The following is a 23,358-nucleotide window of genomic DNA, read 5'->3' on the forward strand; positions in this document are numbered from 1 at the left end:
CGAATATCTGGTCACGCTGGATTAGGGTGAGGGAATATCACAGCAGCAGCCACTGTCACTATTAGAGAGAGAGAGAGAGAGAGAGAGAGAGAGAGAGAGAAGGGAGGAGGGAAGAAGGAAGGTTAGAGATAGAGAGAGGGGTAGAGAGAGAGGGAGATAAGAGAGAGGGGGTAGAGTGAGGGGGTAAGAGAGAGAAGGGGTACAGAAAAGAGAGAAGGGTACAGAGAGAGAGAGAGAGGGGGTAGAGAGAGAGAGGGGGGTAGGAGAGAGAGAGAGGGGTAGAGAGAGAGAGGGGGGAGTTAGGAGAGGGAGATAGAGAGAGGGAGGTAAGGAGAGGGGGTAGAGAGAGGGGGAGACAGGGAGAGAGGGGGGTAGAGAGAGAGTGAGGTAGGGAGGGAGGGAGGGAGGAGGAGGAGGGAGAGGACCAACTAGGCCGGACGTCCGCTGCCCAACTTCCCCCTCGATCACGCTGAGGAGAGGGAGGGTGTAGAGGAGAGGAAAGGGAGGGAGAGGGAGGAACAAAAGAGAGGAGATGGAGGGAGCAGAGGAAGGAGAGGAGGAGGAATGAGAGAGAAGAGGAATGAGAGAGAAGAAATAGAAAGGGGACTAACAAGGGATAAGGAGGATGTATAGGGTAGGGAGAGAAGGAGGGGAAGAGGAGGGGCAGAAAGAAAGAAGAGGGAAGATACGGAAGAGGAGTCGTGGGAGAAAGGAAGCGGGGTGTGAATAGTAGTAATGAAGTGGGGAGAGGGAAGAAAGGAGGTGGGGAGAGGGAAGAAAGGAGGTGGGGAGGGGGAAGAAAGGAGGTGGGGAGGGGGAAGAAAGGAGGTGGGGAGGGGGAAGAAAGGGGGTGGGAGGGGGAGAAGTGGTGGGGAGATGGGGAGAGGAATAAAAGAGGGGAGGTAAAGAGTAGATTGAGAGGAGGTGGGAGGTGGGGTGACAAGATTTAAACTAGGGAGACAAAACCTAAACTAAGGCGGGGTGATGGGGAGTAGGTGAAGGCCATTTATTCAAGTAGGGAGTTAAACAGAGACGAGCATAGAAGGCTGATGGGGAGTTTAGCATGGAGTGAAAGTTTAATTTGAGGGAGTGGGGAGCATAAGGGAGTAGGGTGTTTAACATGGAGGAAAGCTACAGGTTTAACTTGGAGTTGTGGGGAGTGAAATTTATGGGAATGGGGAGTTTAATATGATGGAGTTGGGAGTCTTATTTGTGGGGAGTAAGGGAGTTTAACATGAGGGAGTAGGGAGTTTCACTTGGGGGAGTGGCTTTAATGAGTGTGAAGGGGGAGAAGATTCCCAAGGGACTTCCCCTCAGAAGTCTCCCTCCTCCTCCTCCCCTCATTCTCCAGTCTCTCCCGTTCTTCTCCCTCCTCCTTCCCTCACCCCCACTCATCAAGCCAAAAGGTCGCATTTATTCTATGTTCCTTCAGAATCTTCATCGTTTCAGGATGATGTCCACGCTGAAACTGAAACACGCGACCTTCGTTGCGCTAATTCTCCTGTGTTAAAGTCAAGACGCGCGACCTACAGTGCTGAAGGTAGGACGAGGATCCTCCAGTTCTTAAGAGTCAAAAAACGCGACATCCGGTGCTGAAGTCAACACGCGACCTCCACTGCTGGTCAAGAAGCGCGAGGTCCAGTACTGTAGCCAAGAAGCGGATCCTCCAGTGCTGGTGCTAAGACACGCGACCACCGCCGACAGTGAAGCCAAAACAAGCGATTATCAATACTGAAGCCTAAACCTGACAAGTAGATATTACGGCGTCTGAAATGATGACGATAACTCAGGTAGCTGTGACCACCTGACACTGTACCGCCAGGCTCTGTAACCGATGTAAGTTACAGACCAGTACTAACCAACAGCTTAAAGATAACAAACTAGTAATTTTATTGTAGATAAATCTGTTTAACGCAGGTATGCCCCCCTCCCCCCTCCTCCTACCTCCGACACCTCATGTACCCCTCGGCGGTGAAAATGGAGACGCAATGCCAGTCACGGAAGGTTATTCATTAGCCTCAAGTCCGGGCCATACATCCATAACCCCGTCCTGCGGCAGCGTGCGGCGTTGGCGGTGGAGGGTCGTTCCTCACTGCGGGCCTGGCGGGACTGCGGACGTGCAACGGGTGGGCCGGAGATCCACAAGTTGACACTGTTGCATGCACTGCGCCATCCCCGAGGTCCGCGGCCCAGGGACCTCAGCCAGCCCGCACCCGCTCGTACCAGCCTGACCACCATGACTCGTACATGACGTGGACAACAGTCATGTAAGGAAAGGGAATAAAAAGAAGGCGAGGAAAGGAATGGGAAAGAAGGAGGGAGGGAGAGGAGCTGGGGAGGGTGCGGCAGGTGGCCATTCAACAGTGGTGCTGGAGCGGACGCGCGCCGCAGCTTCGCCAGCTACCACTTTCTCATACTATTTTATTATTAAATCAGTGAGTCTTCCTTTACCATATACTACTGTGTGAAGGGACTGTATGTAAATATGTACTATAATAAATATCTAGAAGAACGGATCATGCCCGTAACTCTGTGTAAACTAAATATGTAGAGGTTGGTGGTGAAGGAAGCTCACCAGACTCCGCCCCGGCACGTGTGGCGCGTGCGTCGCTCCTCCCCCGCGCCGCAACATGTCGCCCATCTACTATAGTAAACTTTCTATTATGATGAATCTTCAAAATTATACATGTATTGAAAACAAATATACAGAGAAGCGGAGTAAAGTGATATAAGAAAGGTGTAACGAGGCGGAGACAGCCCGCGAGAGTCCAGCACTGGCGACAACTGGCGCCTCCCGGATGGTATAAGAAGCAGCGGGTGAGAGGGCGGCGCTACTGTGTGTTGCGGGGAGCTGGGCCGCCCGTGTGTGTCTGTGTGTGTGTGTGTGACGCCGCCTGTGACGCCCTGTGCCCCTGGATGTCGTGTAGCGGCCGGCCGGCTATGTGACCCGCGCCGCCACCATGCCCAGGTGCTTCATGGCTAAGAAGGCCGGGGGACGACACTCCCCATACCCATCACCCCTGAGAGACCGCTCGCCGTCCCCCATGGACTCTCGCAACGCCTGGACGCCCCGGTCACCCACGGCGGGAGAGACGGCGCCCTCGCCACCACCCTCACACACCACCGCCCATCACCACCACCCACTCAACCTCGCGCCCCCTCCCCCACACTACTACGCCCCCGCACCCCTCGATCTGGGCAGAACGGGGCCGGACGCCGCTTACCATGTGTACCCCCCGGGGCACATCGAGGAGGACCCCCACTTCCACCACCTACATAACCTGCACCGGCCCAAGGTGGAGGTGGGAGATGAGGAGCGGGTGGTGGAGGTGCACATCCCGGAGGTGGCGAGACCTGACCCCCAGCGACCCCCCCACCACCACCACTACCAGCACCACCCCGTCACTCTCATATACAACGGTAAGTCATCACTAAGTCCTCTACACGACCAGCAACTAGCAGCACATCATGTAGACCTACTAAAACCCAGCATCCGTCTACACCACGTAACAGACCCAGGTGGTGTGTATACCTGCAACTACCGTCGCTTCACGTAGATAAGACCATGTTGTTACTGGGTAGTGTGTCACCTGCTGCTACACGACTCACCTCAGGTTGAAAGATAAACGTTGACAAACAGGTCGTCTGTGGCGGTGTTAAATACCATCTTTATATTTTGTTTAATTAATTTCCAAATACTATATAAGTATACTAAACACAGTTCGTACCAGAATTCAGCTAAATCCGATAAACTTCATTTTCCAACTGTTGCTGCTACAGTCAGCAGAGCTCCGTTAACCTTCACCTCCACGTCACCATTATGTAAATATTAACAAGAGGAGACACGGCAGGGAACGTCTGGGGCGGCACCTTCAGCCTGGCTCCAGCGTTGAAGTTCACAGCCGCGTTTGACCGGCCACGCCAACCTCTCCCTACTGCCTCTCACCTCAACCTAACCCTTAATACAATATTCTCTTAACCTCGTACACTAAAAATAAAAGAAAAAATCATAATCAACCCCTTCACCTGTGCAACATGTCCTTCCGCGACCATAAATATGACGTTACCTCTGACCTACAATTCCCCGTGAACTGTTGCTTAAGAAAAGTATTGTGAGGCAGAACGCAAGGTGCAAGTGTGTCGCGTGAAACTATTCCGTCTAGTGTATTAAGTCGACTCTTACTTTCTTTAGCGTAATTTAATGACAGAAGTGATATAACTCCCTCGCTTGTCTCGGGTTATTAGGGGTAAGGCAAAGTTCAAGGTCAGGTGTACTGGAAGTGTTGTGGTTTATCGATGTACACTCGGTTACACTCACTCACCTCACGGGTACACACTGGGTCTAAGGTGTAGCTCAATATGACAGGTACACTTTGTGGGCCAGTGACGATGTGTAACAAGTGTGGTTACTCTACCTGTCCACTTCGCCAGCGACGGTGTATAAAGAAAACTGACATTAATACAAAAAAAAATACATAATTGATAAGTAAATAATTGAATAAAGACATACTGGAAAAAAATAAATAAAACGTGAAAATCTGTCCAAGGAATAATGACGTCATGTAAACACGCCACTAAAAGCCACAAAACAAGAAAAAACAAACAACAAAAAAATCATCTCTCCGGACGCTCTTAAATGTCGAGTTACATTAATTCTACAAAGTCATCAACGTCAGACGAGGCAGGTGTGCGTGCCAGCCGTGATGACACACCCTCGCTAAATTGTACCTTAAGAAATCTGAGTTACATTCATACCGTCTAACTTCCGATAAGAAAAATGAAGTAGATTTTGTTTATGTGTTGTAAGGTGGCCGGACACACGAGGCGCCAAGAGTTCAAGGTTCTGGGAGAGATGTGGCCCATGGTAGAGTACCTATGGAGAGATGTGGCCCACGGTAGAGTACCTATGAAGAGAGGTGGCCCACGTTAAGGTACCTAAAGAGTGGCCCACGGTAAGGTATCTATGGAGAGATGTGGCCCACGTTAGAGTACCTATGGAGATATGTGGCCCACGGTAGAGTACCTGTGGAGATATGTGGCCCACGTTAGAGTACCTATGGAAATATTACACTTGCCGACAGCCGCTTCACACACACACACACACAAATTACAATAGAAGCGACAAGGGGCATTATTTACATACTAACGATACCACGAACTTTTAAACTACGTATGCAAATGAACAATGATAATGGAGATAACTTTTCTTAATCCATCTTTGAATTACTTGTATGGTTGGATTAGGTTTTAGCTTTGATCGTAACATAACGTTTGGGCATAAGATGACGTTGCCTCCAAACTCATCCTGATGCCCTGTAACTTGCCAATTTACTACACTATAAACACCTGTATGTATTAAATCCACCTATAATTAAGCTTGTTCTCGTGTATACCAACATGATATAGTGTGTGTATAGTGTGTGTATAGTGTGTGTATAGTGTGTATACCTGTACTTACTATATATAGGGAAGATGTGTTTCATATAGTGTTAGTTGCAGTAGGTGGGGACTGGCCATGTTCCTCTGTAACTCCTTCAGGAGGCTGGTGCAGGCCTGACCTATACACCCTGGGAGACGATACTACACCCCTACACACACACACACATATAACAGTTAAAAATTATAAAAAACAAAACAAAATTAAAACGAAAGAAAGATGTTGGGACAGACAATTCGGGATAATATTAGTTCATGTTTACAAAATGTGACTTTACTATCGAGTGTTACTGTTTAAACTGCTTCTTTAAGGATTAGTCTTCTGCCTCCACATACTCACACTCTTTCACACACTCACACTCTTTCACACACTCACACTCTTTCACACACTCACACTCTTTCACACACTCACACTCTTTCACACACTCACACTCTTTCACACACTCACTTTCGCCTCCAAATAAAAACTTCGACTCATTCAGAAAATTTTGACAAATTCTCGTTTTTCTTCTGTCTCTCTCTGTCAGACATCTTTAATTATTACCGAAGTGGCAAAGTCGAAACTCGATGAACATGACTCAATATTTTCAATAAGAGACTACCACACACACACACTTCGACCACTAAATACCACAAACCTTTAAATGTCAATTAAACACGACAGCGTCTATTTACCAATCCCAACATCCAGCACCCTCCTCCACACACTCCCTATTCCTTAAAAGGTCAAACGGACCTCTTAACCCCTCACTCAGTCACTAGTGAATGCATCTACCCTGGAGTGTGTATAACCTTCAGAGGGTCTTGGCAGCCCCTACACCCACCAACCCCTCCCCAACCCAGCCCCACCAACCCCTCCCCAACCCAGCCCCACCAACCCACCCCCACCCCGTCAAGGCATTTATATAGCCAGTTCATAAAGTTGACAGACTCAGTGGCTTCCATATAGTAATGGCGTTAGGCTTATATATGCATGTACATATATTTTTTTAAAGGTGCATTGAACCATTCCTTTAATTACCTTGGGTGGGTTTCTTTCAGTAGGATAATGGGAGTAAAAAACTTTAATGTTCTTTTTTCACTTAAAGATGGATTGTGTGTGTGTAATTGAGTAGATGATGAGGTGTGTGTGTGTGTGTGTGTGTGTGTGTGTGTGTTAAACTGACTGACTTCTATTACCACCAAATTAGGTTTATGTGTTATGATCGACTGTTGTCAAGATAGGAATATACTTCACTCGTTAACGTATACAACTGGGAATATATTTCACTCGTTAACGTATACAACTGGGAATATACTTCATGAGTATATTACACAATTAGACACACTGTATAAACACTGCATAGTTAATCACCTACTACATAATTGAGAATACATTTAGAAATATATTTAACTGATCTTCTATATACAGTAGAATAAATATTTCAATCACCTTCCATAACACCAGGAATATATATTGATATATAAACTATAGAAGGAAGATATATTTCGCTGGGTTAATATAGTAACAAATAGTTTCCTGTTGACTTTTTTCCCTCAATTTCCTGAAAACAGAGGAAAATAAAATAAAAAGACTAAGAAAACTCCCCCATGACACAAACTTATGTTTATTTTCTCTTCGTTTTATAATTAATAGGAAAATATAACATAGCCAAACCCACATATGTTATCCAGTAAACATATGTAAACATTAATAAAATAAAATAGAAATAAGTAGTCCAGAAAAAATATTAATTCACTTCCTTAAACTTTATTATTATTATTATTATTATGATTATTATTATTATTATTATTATTATTATTATTATTATTATTATTATTATTATTTGTATTATCATTATTATTATTATAATTATTACTAAATATTTACTTTTGATATAAATCGTATACAGAACAATAATAACAACACAAACAATATTGAGCAAGATAAACTAAATTACTGAAGCATAAACTATAAATAACTTTTATTAAATCATATTATTCACCTTTAATGGTATGTGACCAACCCACATTAACCGCATCATAAATGGGATGGATGTGGTGTGATGTGATGACTTAACCCCCACATCCTCACCATACCTTTAAATGTGATGGTGGTTGTGGTGTGGTGTGATGACTTAACCCCCACATCCTCACCATACCTTTAAATGTGATGGTGGTTGTGGTGTGGTGTGATGACTTAACCCCCACACTCACCATACCTTTAAATGTGATGGTGGTTGTGGTGTGTTGTGATGACTTAACCCCCACATCCACCATACCTTTAAATGTGATGGTGGTTGTGGTGTGGTGTGATGACTTAACCCCCACACTCACCATACCTTAAATGTGATGGTGGTTGTGGTGTGTGATGACTTAACCCCCACATCCTCACCATACCTTTAAATGTGATGGCGGTTGTGGTGTGATGACTTAACCCCCACATCCTCACCATACCTTTAAATGTGATGGCGGTTGTGGTGTGATGACTTAACCCCCACATCCTCACCATACCTTTAAATGTGATGGTGGTTGTGGTGTGGTGTGATGACTTAACCCCCACATCCTCACCACTACCAACACATGGGCTAACCTGTATATCATTCTACCTGTCTGTGATTTAATGACTGGCTCTATATCGATCTGTAACCGAATTTTTCCTTTATTATCGATCAGTTCCAAATTGTTGAAGGAAACGACACGCTATAAAAAAAAAACCCGGCGATTTTTACATATTTTTTCGTTTTTATTTATTGTATTTTTAATCAATATTTCTAAAGTGGTTAATTTTATTTGATTTATTTATTTACCGATGATTTTTTTATTATCATTTATTCTGGGACAAGTTTCACCTGGTAGATAGATAGATAGATAGATAGATAGATAGATAGATAGATAGATAGATAGATAGATAGATACATACATACAGTGTGTAACATTAAAAACTGGTCTGATGAGTTACACTGTGGTTCATAATGTGTGTGTTTCATGACCAGTAACCACCACTCACCCACACGGTAATTATTCGCTAAAACCACAAATTGAAAAGTTAATTTACCAGCCAAAAGCGTAACCTAAGTAATTACTATTTGCAGAGAAAGTAATTTGTTCATAAAACAGCCAAGTAAAGGAAAAAATACTACCCCCCTCCCACACACACAGAGCATAAAAGCCACAACATAATGTACATCTCACAGCATTTGGTAAATATTAGTTTTTTATTTAATTTTTTTATAAAGAAGAAATGAGATATATACTGTACGCAGGGTGGGGTATATTTTATGATATATAGTGTAGTAACTCTTGATGCCGGAAAAACCTAACCTAACCCAAGCTAAATTAACCTAACCTAGCCTAACCTAAGCTAACCTAAGCTAACCTAATCACACCAAACCAAATAATTAACCTAATCTAAATTAATCTCATCTAATCTAATCTAATCTAAAACTAAACCAAACCAAACCTAACGTAACGTAACCAAACCAAACCTGTAGACAGATAAACACGACCATAAGCACACAGGTAACCTCAGTACACACACACACACACACATGGGGAACGGCGGTGGTCAGTCAATAACAAACGAAAATCACCCCAACTGGAGAAGGTGCTCGTTAACCATAAATAAATGATGGTATCGAACATCCATGGCCACAGGTGTTGTCAAGTTAGCGTCTCTCTCTATTTAGTCTTTTTTATCGTGATTTAACTAACGCCCGCCAAGAATAGTTTGTTGTGCTTGGAGGGAAAAGACTCATAGTAAGAGTAGGTAGAGTCTTAGTGAAGCTCAAGACGATAAGAGGAATTCGACCCAAAAAATAAAAAAAAATAAAAAATAATAAAAAAATAATAAAATATATAAACTAAATAAATAAATCAAATAAAAATAAATACATACAAAACATATAAATACAAAATAAATAAATAAATAAATTAAATACACAAATAAAATAAACTTCTCGTCACTCGTTCAAAACTGTGTCAAACCTAAATGAGACAGTACAGTAGAGTAGAGTGTCATCTGTTGAGTCGACGAGTAGGTTCGAAGCTTCGTTCCGGCAACAGTGTCGAGCGTGTAAAGGAGGTTTATTTGTTTGTGACACATCGTGGTTACCTTATAGACGTGAGTAAGTGGCTGTTTTGTTTACTGTTGCCAAGATGGGTCGGGGGGAGGGAGGGTCGGAGAGGGGTAGGAGGGAGGATGGGGAGAAATGGAGGTGGGGGGGGATGGGTAGGAGGGAGGAGCGGATGGGTGATAGAGGGGAGGGTAGAACAGGAAGGAAGGGTGGGAGGGTGAGAGAGAAACAGGCCGGAGAGAAATGCTGAGAGAGAGAGAGAGAATGGTAAAGTTGGTTGAAAAGAAAGCAAGAAGAATGAGAGATACAGAAAAGGCGACGAGAGAGATAGAGAGAGAAAGAGATGAAGGGAAGGAGAGAATAATAGCTGAGAGGAGAGATGGATGGAAAGAGCAATTACTAAGAGGGGGAAGAGAAGGAAGGTGGGTAATAGTGGATGGATGGGAAGAGATAACGATAAATACAGAGAGAGAGAGAGAGAGAGAGAGAGAGAGAGAGAGAGAGAGAGAGAGAGAGAGAGAGAGAGGAATAATTAGCGGCAGGTGATAAGAATGGAGTGAGAGAGTATAACGGGAAGAGGGACCAGAAATATAGATGAATGGAGGAAGAAAGAGAATGAGAATAAACACAGAAGGAATACAAACAGAATAAAGGAAATAGGAGATAAAAGAAGTGAAACAGGGAAATGAGACAGATGAGAGGGAAAAGATACGACTAATGAAGCAATGAGGAGGAAGAGAGAGGAAATAAAGAAGGGAACGGAAAATCACAAGAAAACGGGAGAGGTAAACTGGAGACCAGGGGCAGCAGACCACACAACATATAGGTCAGCTGACGTCTGGGTGATCAGCTGATGCCTGGGTGATCAGCTGACGTCTGGGTGATCAGCTGACGTCTGAGTGATCAGCTGACGTCTGAGTGATCGGCTGACGTCTGGGTGATCAGCTGATGCCTGGGTGATCAGCTGACGTCTGAGTGATCGGCTGACGTCTGAGTGATCAGCTGACGTCTGGGTGATCAGCTGACGTCTGGGTGATCAGCTGACGTCTGGGTAATCAGCTGACGTCTGGGTAATCAGCTGACGTCTGGGTGATCAGCTGACGTCTGGGTGATCAGCTGACGTCTGGGTGATCAGCTGATGCCCGACGTTTAAGTCCAAATATCCCCGTGTAAGTCCATTTAACCCCGTAAGTCCGAATGTACTTTTTTTACTTATCACTTGAAAATCCATAAGTCCATCGTAACCTTCAAACTCTTACGTCCGAAAATACATCAATTACCAATCACCAATTACCAATGTCTTATAACCTTTAATGAACAAGTCCGACAAGTATTCATCACCATCCGACCAAAAAACATACATACATACATACATACATACATACATACATACATACATACAGACAAAAATCTTCGTTAATGAATAGTTCCAAACCCGAACATTCTCCTCCATCAAGTCCAATATTTAAGTCCGAATGTTATTCTTCACCACCAGTCCGAATTCGAAGCTTCATTGTCAATCTACAAGTCCAAGCAACATTCCTGACGGCCAGAGGATAAGTCAGTCTGTCTGTCTATTGTGTGTGTGTGTGTGTGTGTGTGTTGTGTGTGTGTGTGTGTGTGTGTGTTGTGTGTGTTCTGTTTCTTTCCGCATAACTTCGTCTCTTTGACACACACACACACACACACACACACACTCAACAAGTCACATCTCGCTCCGTCTCCCCATTCCTCCTCATCTTGCCCCGTAGCGTTCATGTTTCCCTTAAGCACTTGTCTGGAGGGAGCTGTGAACGCGGGTTGAATAATATGAACTCTTGATGCGATTTATGAACGCCGGCGATACGATACAAAAGAATAAGAGGAATTGTGAAAGCTTAAGGATGGCTGTGAACGTTTGAGGATGGCTGTGAACGCTTAAGGATGGCTGTGAACGCTTAAGGATGGCTGTGAACGTTTGAGGATGGCTGTGAACGCTTAAGGATGGCTGTGAACGCTTGAGGATGGCTGTGAACGCTTGAGGATGAACGCTGGCTGCGAACGCTTAGGATGGCTGTGAACGCTTTGATGGTTGTGAACGCTTGGCGATGGCTGTGAACGCTAAGGATGGCTGTGAACGCTTAAGGATGGCTGTGAACGCTTGGGCATGGCTGTGAACGCTTGAGGATGGCTGTGTACGCTTGAGGATGGCTGTGAACGCTTAAGGATGGCTGTGAACGCTTGAGGATGGTTGTGAACGCTTGAGGATGGCTGTGAACGTTTGAGGATGGCTGTGAACGTTTGAGGATGGCTGTGAACGTTTGAGGATGGCCGTGAACGCAGGTGCAAGATGTGAACGCTGGCATCACAAGGTAAACGCGTAAGGGGTAGTGTGAATAAGGTTGATAAGGCATAAACTCTTCATATGTTAACAGTCAGTGATGTGAACGCCTGAGGCTAGTTGTGAACGCCGGGGGAACGATGTGAACGCCTAAGAGGTGAGAATTAGGTCATTAAGGTGTGCTAGTGCTGGAAGAACGCTGTGAATTGTGACGGTGAGGAGGATGTGAACGCAGTCGGGGAGATGTGAACGCTACTGACAATTTTTGAACGCGATATGAGCCCTGTGAACGTTACAGAGGAGCCATGAACTTGAACTGAGATTGTGAACGCGCGAGAATAATCAGAAAAGCTAAACGAAAAGTGTGAACGCTATAGATAGGCCAAGAACGCTAAATGAGACCTGTGAACGTTTTAGAATAATTGTGAATGCAGGAAGAGATGTATGAATGCAAGTACCTGAGGAACTGTGAACGTGCTGTGATAAATTAAAACGCGGTTAAGAAGACTTGCTAACATGGAAAAAAATGAACGCACGATAACAGTAAACATACGCATAGTACATGTGAACGCCCGATAAATAACTCACAGAAAACCGTAAACGCACCAGAAATGAACGTTTGCGGAGAGCAGTGACCGCAACAGAACTCCTGAATACGCATAGACAACCAAAAACACGCAAAAACTTCACATTGCACTAAAAACGATGAAAAACGCACGAGAAACAATACACGCGCACAAAAAACTCTGAACACCTTAGATAATCAAACGAACGCACAAAAAGCTAAGTGAACGCACAAAACCTGAACGCCAAAAAAGTGTTAGCCGTGAACGTGGTCGCTTGTGCTGGCGGGTTTTTTTTATTTTTTTTTATTTAACCACAGTTGGACGGTTCTCAGGTCCCTTTGATGTTGGTCGCATGGAGCCAAACCCTTAAACACAGTGCTTTTAGGGAGACGCTAGCCGACCCTTACGTTTATTTATTTATTTTATTTGTTTACACACACACGCACACGCACACACACACGCACACACACACACACACACACACACACACACACACACACACACACACCAACTGTTTTACTGTGTTTTTTTTCATTTGCGTCAGTCAGCTCTATGACTGACCGACTATTTTAATGTTTATTACTGAATCAGGGGCATTTATCTCGAGGGTCTTAGGTGGGATAGATGGGGAGGACAGGGGGAGAAGATGGGAAGAGGGAGAGGAGGAGGCGGAGAAGAGGTGGAGAAGGATAGGATGATAGCACTGGCTATCCTCCTCCTTGATCTGTTAGTGGTGAATGATGAAGGAGGGAAGGAGGAAAAGGATGGTGGAGTGGGAAGGGGGGGGGAAGGAATGAGAGGGAAAAGGAGAGGGATTGTTTAGTGAAATACTCAGTGATTTAGGCTTTAAAGGATCTGTCTAACCTTTGTCATAGCGGCCGATGAGTCCCCGCTTTAATTTCAGGATAATGGTGAGTCCTGCAGGAAATTAGGACCACCTTATTTAGAACAGTACGGCGGACCTCTCTCTCTCTCTCTCTCTCTCTCTCTCTCTCTCTCTCTCATTAGGGATACCGACAAGAAGGGAAGGGGAGGGGAGGGGTAGGAGGGAGAGGAGGGAGGGTAAGAAGCCCCTGGTCACCCTACTGGAGGTCATCCTGGACACCCCTGTAGTGTTTGAAGGCGTCTGGAACTAGTCTTTTTATCTACGGGGCAGTGTACTTTCTCTCTTTCTGAGGAGCCTTTCTCTACCAACCTTTTTTTTCTTTCATTTTTCAGGTGGGAGGTCGCTTGACAGGCCTTTTTATGCCCTTTTTTTAAGAGAGAAAGGTTGTGCTACCCTTTTGAGAGAGGAAGGGAGAGAGGGAGGGAAGGGGAAGAGGAAGGGGAGAGAGGGACGTAAGGGAGGGAGTGGGGAAGGTCCTCTGAATTGTTCCTTTCCCCGACGTTCTTTTGAAGGCACACATGACGTGCGGGTGCGGGTGAGTGAGGCTGCCACGTTTGTTGGTGTGCCGTGAGTAAAGGAGGGAAAAGATGTACAATTGTTGCATTGTTGCACACCCAGATAAAGCTGCGAGAGATTGTCGGATTGCAGCAACGAAAATAGAAGACTTACGATCATAGGAGTGTTGTTACGACGACAGAGGCTGAAGGTTCGTCCAGCTGCTTGTAACGTAAATAAATGTATGTATGTATGTATGTATGTATGTATGTATGTATGTAGGTTTGTTGCAATGAAAGTATACATATGACTGTAAAATTATTGCAACGAAAACAAAGGGTGTATTGTCTTTAGGTTCCTGCAACGAAAGCAAGAACTGTAAGATTGTGGGGTTGTTGCAACGAAAACAAAGGCTGTATGATTGCAGGGTTACCGTAAAGAAAATATATACACGATTAATGGGTTTTTGCAACAAAATAGATGTTGCAAGATTCTTGGGGTCGTTGTAACAAGAGTATAATATGTAATGTGTATGCGATCGGGAGTTTTGTTATTGCAGTTAAATAAAAAGTTAAAAGTCACTGATCTAAAACGAGAAAAAGATCGCATAAGACGAATGTAGTTATAAGAAAGAAAGAAAGAAAGAAAGAAAGAAATAAAGAAATAGTGGAATATCGTTACCTTATTATGGCGATGTAAGAAGCTGTATGATCGTTGCAATAATAATCATGGTTTGTTGTTGCAGTAGAAGCTGAAGGAACATCAACTATTGCAACACAAAAATTCAGACTTCATTAATATAAAACTGTTGCACTGTTAATAAACTCAGATAATCAGAGTGTTGCAACGAAAAAAGTGGTTGATTCACTGGTTTCTTGACACGTAAATAGTTAGAATTTTCAGTTTCTGTATCGAATGAAACTAGAGAACTTTTGAGCAATGCAACGAAGACAACAAAAACACAATTTACTTAACACTGATAAATTTTGGCCACGACAGAAAGATTGAGTCATTGCAGAATAAAAGGTGACTAGATTACTGGAATGTTGCAACGAAAAACATAGATTGAGTCAATGCAACGAAAGAAATTAATAAATTGCTGGAATGTTGCAACGAAGGGATATATATAGATTAAGTAATTGCAAAGAAAATGTTGTTTCTTGATAACTGGAATCTTGTAGCGAAAAATAATATATATAAAATCATCGCAGAAATCACTAGAACGCCGGAATGTTACAGCGAATTAACACAAAGATTACCCAATTGCAAAGAAAAAAGATAATTATATTACTGGATTATTGCAACGAAATAATACACAAACATTTAGTCATTGCAAGAATAACTACAATCCAAGATTTTTGCAACGAAAGTATATATAAATAATCAAGCATTGCAACGAGAAGAGGTAAATATATTGCTAGATTGTTGCAACGAAGAAATACACACAGATTAAGTTATTGCAAAAGAAATATTCTTATCAGATCGCTGTAATTATTGCAACGAAAAAAAATACATAAAAATCAAGTCATTGCAACGAAAAATAGCGAGAAGATTATTACAACGATAAAGTAATATAAAGATTAACTCATGGCAACAAAAGAAACGAACAAGGTCCCTGAACTCTTGCAACGATAAGATAGTTGTGTTGTTGCAAACCCTGTCATCAAAGACTGATAAATGATGATCAAATAAACTGAAAACATTTACGACTTTTGAACGAACGAAACGAAAAAAAACAAACAGAAAGATGAAATATTTTTTATGTAGGAAAACAAATTAGAGAGAGAGAGAGAGAGAGGGTCGTTACTGCTCTGCTATAACGACACACACACGGGACTTCTGGTTCTCTGGATATCCAAAGAAAATATCCTTTTTTTTTGTTTAATATATATGTGTGTAACAAAAGCGGTGTGTGTGTGTGGGGGGGGGGCGATATATAGTTGTTCAGGTGTGGCTACAGACGACTACTCCACCAATCAATGACGACCACGCTAACTACCAGTAACTACCCCTTAACAACCTCATTGAAGTCGTAAGTGAGTTTAGTTAACGAGGCTCCAAACATTCATGTGATCTTTTACAGCAGTAGCTAACCATTCTTGTCTTAACCAGAGATATGACTCGTTATCAACCACAAACAACCATAACTAACCAAACTATCACCGCACAACCACAAACAACCATTATATTAACCTGTCATCAACTCACAACTACCATCCTCAAACCATAAACAACCGAAATCACCATCAACCACAGACAGCCCGACCATCAACCACAGACAGCCCGACCATCAACCACAGACAGCCCGACCATCAACCACAGACAGCCTCAACCATCAATCACAAAACCATAACCACTATCCCTTAAACATCCTCACCATCTACCACTAACAGCAGTAAACAACCACAACCCACCATTGACAACCACAACTACCACTAACAACCACAGCTACCACTAATAACCACAAACCTACCCCTAACAACCCCAATTACCACCACCCCATCAGCTAGTAACGAGTGAGTGGTGTCATCTAGGGAAGCGAATATTGGGACGAGTTAGTTGGAAGTCGTAGTGGTTATTGAATTTGAGAGGCGCCCGACATGAAGAAATCTTAAGAGGGAAGGGACGGGGGTGGCCGCTAGATTTTATCCCTTCGTATAGGAATCTGGGACCGACTTCTGCACCAGTGGACCGCGTGACTCCCTCAAAGGAAAACTCGACGGCGGCCTGCGGACCTTCTGCTGGCGTCGTCTCTCTCTCTCTCTCTCTCTCTCTCTCTCTCTCTCTCTCTCTCTCTCACGCTATACTTATTTATTAATGTTTACATGCTTTGTGTATCACTTATGATTGCCTTTTAAAATTCTCATTCTCGCTCATAATATATTTACACCATCACACAACGACTATCATCCCACCACCACCCCCACACAGACACAACCCACAGCCCTCCCGGACACACACAGCCAACATATCACATTACACAGGTGCCATAAAGCCATATATTTCCCTTCAGAACCAACTTAAAACACCTAATAATTGAACTAACATTTTAACCTTCCCTTCACCTTTGTTTAGTCCACTTCACATCCCTACCACGGTGTATAGAATCATCATTATACGCTATACCCGTATGTTCTTATAATATGTTATCAGAAATCATAGTAAATTTGATATAGCACAACCTACATATAACGTACTCACCCTTTATATATAGTCTGTTAGGTGGTTTCATATATAACGGACTACCCTCTTATATAGTCCGTTAAACGGTTATTTCATATATAACGTTCTTTCATCTATAACGGACTAACCTTTCACATCTAAAATTCGTTAAATACCCCATTATGTAATATTCTGTAATATCATTATACAAACAGGAGTATAATGAGCAGTTTTTTCTCAGTCCAGTACTTGATGAAGGTTGCTGTATTTTTAACCCTTGACCTTCAATACTTTCATTATCGTCCACTGTACATAATGCTGTACAATGTTTTTCATTATTTTTTCTCAATCATATAATGAACTTCACCACAAGACCGGAGGCTTACACGACCTAACCCCCCCCCCCCTCAGTCACATATTAATCTCCTCCTCTCTCCCTCCGCTTCCTTGCATGTCTCTCTCTCCCTTATGTTACGTCATGTCCCCCTCTCTCCCTTACTCTCCCTGCCGTTACATCATTTCTCCCTCTTTCTTACTCTCCCTCCTGTTACATCATGTCTCCCTGACTCTCCCTGTTGTTACGCCATGTCTTCCTACTCCCTCCTGTTTCATTATGTCTCATTCTCCCTTATTCTCCCTTCTGCTAACAGTCGTAACTCCCTCTTCTTTACTCTCCCTCCCTCCCTCTCTCCCACTCCATCTACTCACGAGATGTGGCCAAGTCTCACTATATCTCCCTCATTCTATCTCCCTCCTGCTATGTTTCTCACGCCCTTCTCTCTCTCATCTCTTCTTCTCACCGTCCAAACTAATTGTCTCTTAACTTACCACACATGTCTCTATTAATATTAATTCTCTCATTTTTCATGTTTATTCACTTACTTTAATCACCTTTTCTCTTGTTAGTGTTGTATAATCGTCACTTCTCCCGTTAGTGTTGTATGAGGAGTTGTATTGTAGTGTTGTATAAGTTGTTGTATTTTTAGTGTTGTATGAGGAGTTGTATTGTAGTGTTGTATAAGTTGTTGTATTTTAGTGTTGTATAAGTAGTTGTATTTTTAGTGTTATATGAGTAGTTGTATTGTAGTGTTGTATAAGTTGTTGTATTTTAGTGTTGTATAAGTACCTGTATATCAGTGTTGTATGAGTACCTGTTGTAATTTTCATTGTATATTAATTAGTTCTGATCTCCCTTCATGATGTAGAGAGCAGCCACCTACATTCTTTTCACATCACTGCCGTATAAAAACTTGGTAAACAAACACAACTTTCGCTAAACACAGTTGATGTACTGTTTAAACGTACCATTAAACCGTTATACATAATATCATCTGTATATAGACTGCGTTAGAACACACACACACACACACACACACACACACACGTAACATGGTGCACCTACTTGTTTCTTTCCCCAATAAACAAAACAGAGAACCAACATTGATTTTCTCGTGGCATTATTTTCGGCAAACTCAATATTGTCAATCCTGCATGATGAACTGTGAGACAAGAACAACCCTTGAGACTATCTCTTAATGTCTCTCTCTGTAATGAGGGGTAAATTCCCAGTAAAATTTGTAAAAAGAAGAAGTGAGATATCCTAATACTGCAGCAGCTGTTGGAACACGACAAGTGTAATTGCTTCATGCTTGTATTTCTGGTGACAGGGTTTTTGCATATATTGAGGGGGGTTTAAAGGGTGTGTTGACAGCTATCTATCACCGGAGCAGAAAACTGATTAATCGACTGAAGGCGAGCTAACAGCGCGTGGAGGGCGGCGTCGGAGGGCTGGAGGGCAGGGGGGGAGCACAAAGAAGGTCTTCCGTTTGGCATTACTTCCACAAGAGCGAGTTGCATTTAATTGGTGGCCCCCGACGCCAAGATCTGCAGTGTTCTGGGGGACGACGGGGAGTCTACCTCAGTTACCCCTCGCGCCAAATCGATATTTTTAAAGACTGAAATATACCCGACGTGAAGGAGAGGAGAGGAGAGGTGGGAGGGTTCCAAGATTCTCAAGGTAGTGGTGGTGGGGGTATGGAACGCGGAAGGCCAGGTTAAACTAGGTCACCCTCGGGTTGATCACCTTTGCACATGGCTAGATAAGACCTGACCTCGGGGACAGCTTGTACTACCCGATAAGATAATGACTTTCCATCTCCAGGAACTCAATGAGGGTAGGAATGGCTTCTATGTCTCCGTGACGTAGCCATTAAAGACAATAGTGAACATTAGTGGATTATGTTGTTGTGGAAGTTGTACCTTGATCACCTTATCATTCAGCGTCGAGGCTTAACCCTGATAATTGGATAACGAAGACCAACATTGATGATATACCGACATTATCTCCTGTGGTAGAGACTAATGGTGGCTGAGGGACCCTGGATGACGTTAACGTGGTAGGATATGTGTAGATAGATAGATAGATAGATAGATAGATAGATAGATAGATAGATAGATAGATAGATAGATAGATAGATAGATAGATAGATAGATAGATAGATAGATAGATAGATAGATAGATAGACAGATAGATAGATAGATAAAATAAAAAATAATTGGCTATTACCTCAAACACCTTATAATTAAACAACATAAATATAACAAGTGAAGATGATGCAGACACAGGGAGAGGCGGGGAGGCCTAACACACCTACCAACAACAACAGCGCCTGGACGAGCAATCACCAGCGTCTGGCGTTAACCTTCACCATTCAGACTTCATTATACTATAAATGCTACACCAGACGAACGTTCGGTCGCTTTCAGTCATATATGCTGCCACACACTCAACAAACACGATTCTGCCCGACGGCCTCAGTCCTAACCTAACCTAACCCCTTAAGATCGGGGCCCAACTGGACTTGACCTCAATGTTAATGTTAGGTCAGGTTAAGTTGGCGGCAGTCGTCCATCGTCTGCCAAAGGGCGTCAGTAAAGTGTGGGTGGTGACGGTGCCTGCCTCCACCACCTGCCGCTGGTCTAATTAACATGTACTTACCCTCTCCCTGGGCCTACAGCGTTACCCCCCATGTTACTCAATATTCTATACACTTAGTAGAGTTCATTCATATGTATACCATTACATATGTATGGCCGTGTGTATAAACGTTCAGGTGTATGAGTGAGTGATTATACATGACACTATCACCAAGACACGTTTATTGAATGAACCTTATCTGAAATTTACTAAATTATCTCCAGACAGCATTACGTCATCAGACACGGGACAGACAGAGACAGACAGACAGACAGACAGACAGACAGACAGACAGACAGACAGACAGACAGACGGGTGGCCGGGGGGAGGAGGGGGGGATCACCAGCATCCTTCACAGTTCGCTCACTAACCTTTAACAGCGAGCGGTACAGAAGCCTTACGGGCCATTAAAGATATGAACCCTCCACCCCTTACTCTCTTCCCTCCTCCTCCTCCTCTTCCTCCCTCTCCCTCTTCCCCTTCCTCCTCCTCTTCCTCCCTCTTCCCCTTCCTCCTCCTTTTCCCTCCCTTCCAACGTTCCTTCCTCTCCCAACTTTTGTCTCTTCATTCTCCTCTCTTTCGCCTCCTCTCATCTCTTCCTCTCATCACTTCTCCTTACGCGTCATCTATCTCCTCTCTTTCCCTATTCTTTTCTCCTATGACCACTCTCCCCCATCCCTCAAGCCATCCCTCCCTGCCTCTCCCCTCTCCTCCCTCTCCACGTAAGATGTCCTGACGTGATTGGCTGACATATCTCTTGTTCCTGAAGTGGAGTGGGAAGGGGGAGTGGGTGGAGTGGGAAGAGGGGAGTCGGGGGGGAATGAGGAGTAGGGGGAGGATGTAGGTGGGAGAGGATGAGGGGAAAGGGGGAGGAGGAGATGAAAGAGGGGAGATGAAGGGGACTGGAAGGGCTGGGACTCCTCTCTAGGTTACGCTTCTCCTTCCCTTTCTCTTTCCCTTCTGAGTGAGTGAGAGAGATGGATAAATAGGGGAACAGGGAGACACAAGAGAAATGGAAATAACTGATAATTTGTTTAATTTTCCCTTAATCTTATTCTACTGTCCGAATTCATGTGAGAGAGAGAGAGAGAGAGAGAGAGAGAGAGTTAAATATAACAGCATTAGAGGAAATACCAGAATAACAATAAATTCTTGAGTATTTTTTTATATATTAACAGATGAAGAATTAATTTTATGTAAGCATGTTTTTAGGTATTATTTACATCGACTTAAACTACGACGTTAGAAATTTTTCATTTATTTCCCCAAATTTAAGTTCAGGAAGTTTTTAAAAGTTTTAGGTTTTCTATCGTTCCAATATTTTAAGATTTTTATTCGGATAATTTTTTTTCTACTAATAAATTGAATACTCTAGATTTCATAGTACTGGAATTTATGAATTTTTAATATATTTTGAACTCTAGAATTAGCATAAGTATTTTTTGTTCTATAAATTCAATGCCTTTGAAGATTTAACTGGAATTTCCGGTACACGGTTTCTCGAGTACCAACACTTCAGAGTTTTAAAGGGAATCACTCGTATTTTATTCTACAATTTCGATATTTTTTTTTAAAGCGTAGATTAATTTCACTTCATATTTTAATTCCAATTTTAAAGTAGATTTCTATTTTTTATAATTCCAATGCTTAAGAATTTTAAGATGGATTCCAGGTTTTCTCGCGATTATCCAAAGTCCTTTAAAAAAATTCACAGCCTCTCCATAAAGAAGCTCTTCTTCCACGTTTCATTTATGTAAATTTATGCAAATTTTAAGCAAAAAAGGCCGTAAAATCTACTCATAAGCCGGCAAATAGAGTTAGCGGCGCTTACATTGTAAATACTACACGATGTAGCAGTCTCTCTCTCTCTCTCTCTCTCTCTCTCTCTCTCTCTCTCTCTCTCTCTCTCTCCTCACTTAAGGTCTCTCCTACCCCAGCGTCTCTCTCGTGTCTCTCCGTAGTCTGGTCTCTACCCCCCTCTTGTCAACCTTCTATCTCTCTTCAGCCGAGTTATTTTATAAACTATCTCTCTCAAGATCTCTCTGAACTACCATCTGATACCCCAGCGTCTCTGTCTCTCTGTGTCTCCAAATGTACTCACGCCACCCTCCAGGTTCCTCACAGGTACTCCTCCTCCCTCCCACAGACCCCAATCACCACCTCCAGAGACCCCCCTCCTCCACTCCACAGACCTCCCTCCTCCCTCCAGAGACCTACCTCCCACAGACCCCCCTCCTCCTCCCCAGACCCCCACCTCCACCCTCCCACAGACCCCCACTCCACACTCACAGACCCCCTCCCACCACTCCACAGACCCCCTCCACCTCCCAGACCCCTCCACCTCCACCCTGAGCAGTACCGTGAGGCAGCAGGTTGAAGGGCATGGACTCACCAAGTGGCGCCTATCACCCGACTTGACAGAGATCGAGTTTAAAGGTGGGGAGTGTGTGAGTGGGCTGCACCTCCTCCATGGAAACCAATATAACGCTTTCCTGGTGTTTACCTTTAACCCAGTGTGGTGAGGAGGAGGGTGGTGAGGAGGGAGGGAGAGGTGAGGAGGAGGAGGTGAGGAGAGAAAGGATGGGAAGAGGTGAGGAGGAGGTGAGGAGGTGAGGAGGAGGAGGTGAGGAGGAGGGTGAGGAGGATGGAGGAGGTGAGGAGGAGGTGAGGAAGGAAAGAGGTGAGGAGGAGGGAGGTGACGGAGGAGGGTGAGGAGGAGGGTGAGGAGGAGGAAAGGTGGGAGGAGGAGGGGTGACGGAGGAGGTGAGGAGGAGGTGAGGGAGGGAGGGTGAGGAGGGTGAGGAGGAGGAGGGTGTGAGGAGGATGGGGGTGAGGAGGATGGGGGTGAGGGAGGATGGGGGGTGAGGAGGGAGAATGATGGAGGAGAGGGTGAGGGGAGGAGGGAGAGGTGAGGGAGGATGGGGGGTGGGGAGGGAGGAGGGGGTGAGGAGGAGGGAGGGGGAGTGAGGGAAAGTGGAGGAGTGATGGAGGAGGTGAGTAGGGGAGTGATGGAGGAGGGTAGTGAGGGAGTGATGGAGGAGGTGAGTGAGGAGGAGGAGGGGGAGGAGGTGAGGAGGAGGTGGAGTAAGGAGTGATGGAGGAGGTGGTGAGGTGATGGAGGAGGTGATGGAGGAGGAGGTGAGGGTGATGGAGGAGGATGAGGGAGGGTGTGATGGAGGTAGATGGGTGAGGGTAGGTGGTGGTGAGGGAAGGCGCAAGATCGTGAGAGAAGGTGAGACAAGAAAGAAGAGTTATAATATTTCTCGTGTGGTTGGTGGTAAAAATCTTCTCGTCTATTTGCAAGGAAGAATTCAGACGCTTCACCAAGATGGAAGAACCTAATTTATCAGGTCTATGAGGGAGAAGATATAATGGGTATTCTTGTGTGAGAGAGAGAGAGAGAGAGAGAGAGAGAGAGAGAGAGAGAGAGAGAGAGGAGAGAGAGAGAGAGAGAGAGAGAG

At 44.1% G+C, this 23,358-nt stretch overlaps 1 protein-coding gene across 1 annotated transcript in view; it reads left to right on the top strand.

The window, feature by feature from the left end:
• The first annotated feature begins 2,851 nt into the window (after window positions 1–2,851).
• LOC121864459 (zinc finger protein 2-like) overlaps window positions 2,852–23,358 on the top strand; it is a 100,407-nt gene continuing 79,900 nt past the window's right edge. The window contains exon 1 of the mRNA XM_042363483.1: window positions 2,852–3,420. Within this exon, the coding sequence (XP_042219417.1) occupies window positions 2,961–3,420 (460 nt within the window). The 5' untranslated portion in view covers window positions 2,852–2,960. The remainder of the gene's footprint in view (window positions 3,421–23,358) is intronic.

This window comes from Homarus americanus, unplaced genomic scaffold, assembly GCF_018991925.1.
Source record: "Homarus americanus isolate GMGI-L3 unplaced genomic scaffold, GMGI_Hamer_2.0 scaffold59578, whole genome shotgun sequence".
Classification (NCBI taxonomy): Eukaryota; Metazoa; Arthropoda; class Malacostraca; order Decapoda; family Nephropidae; genus Homarus; species Homarus americanus.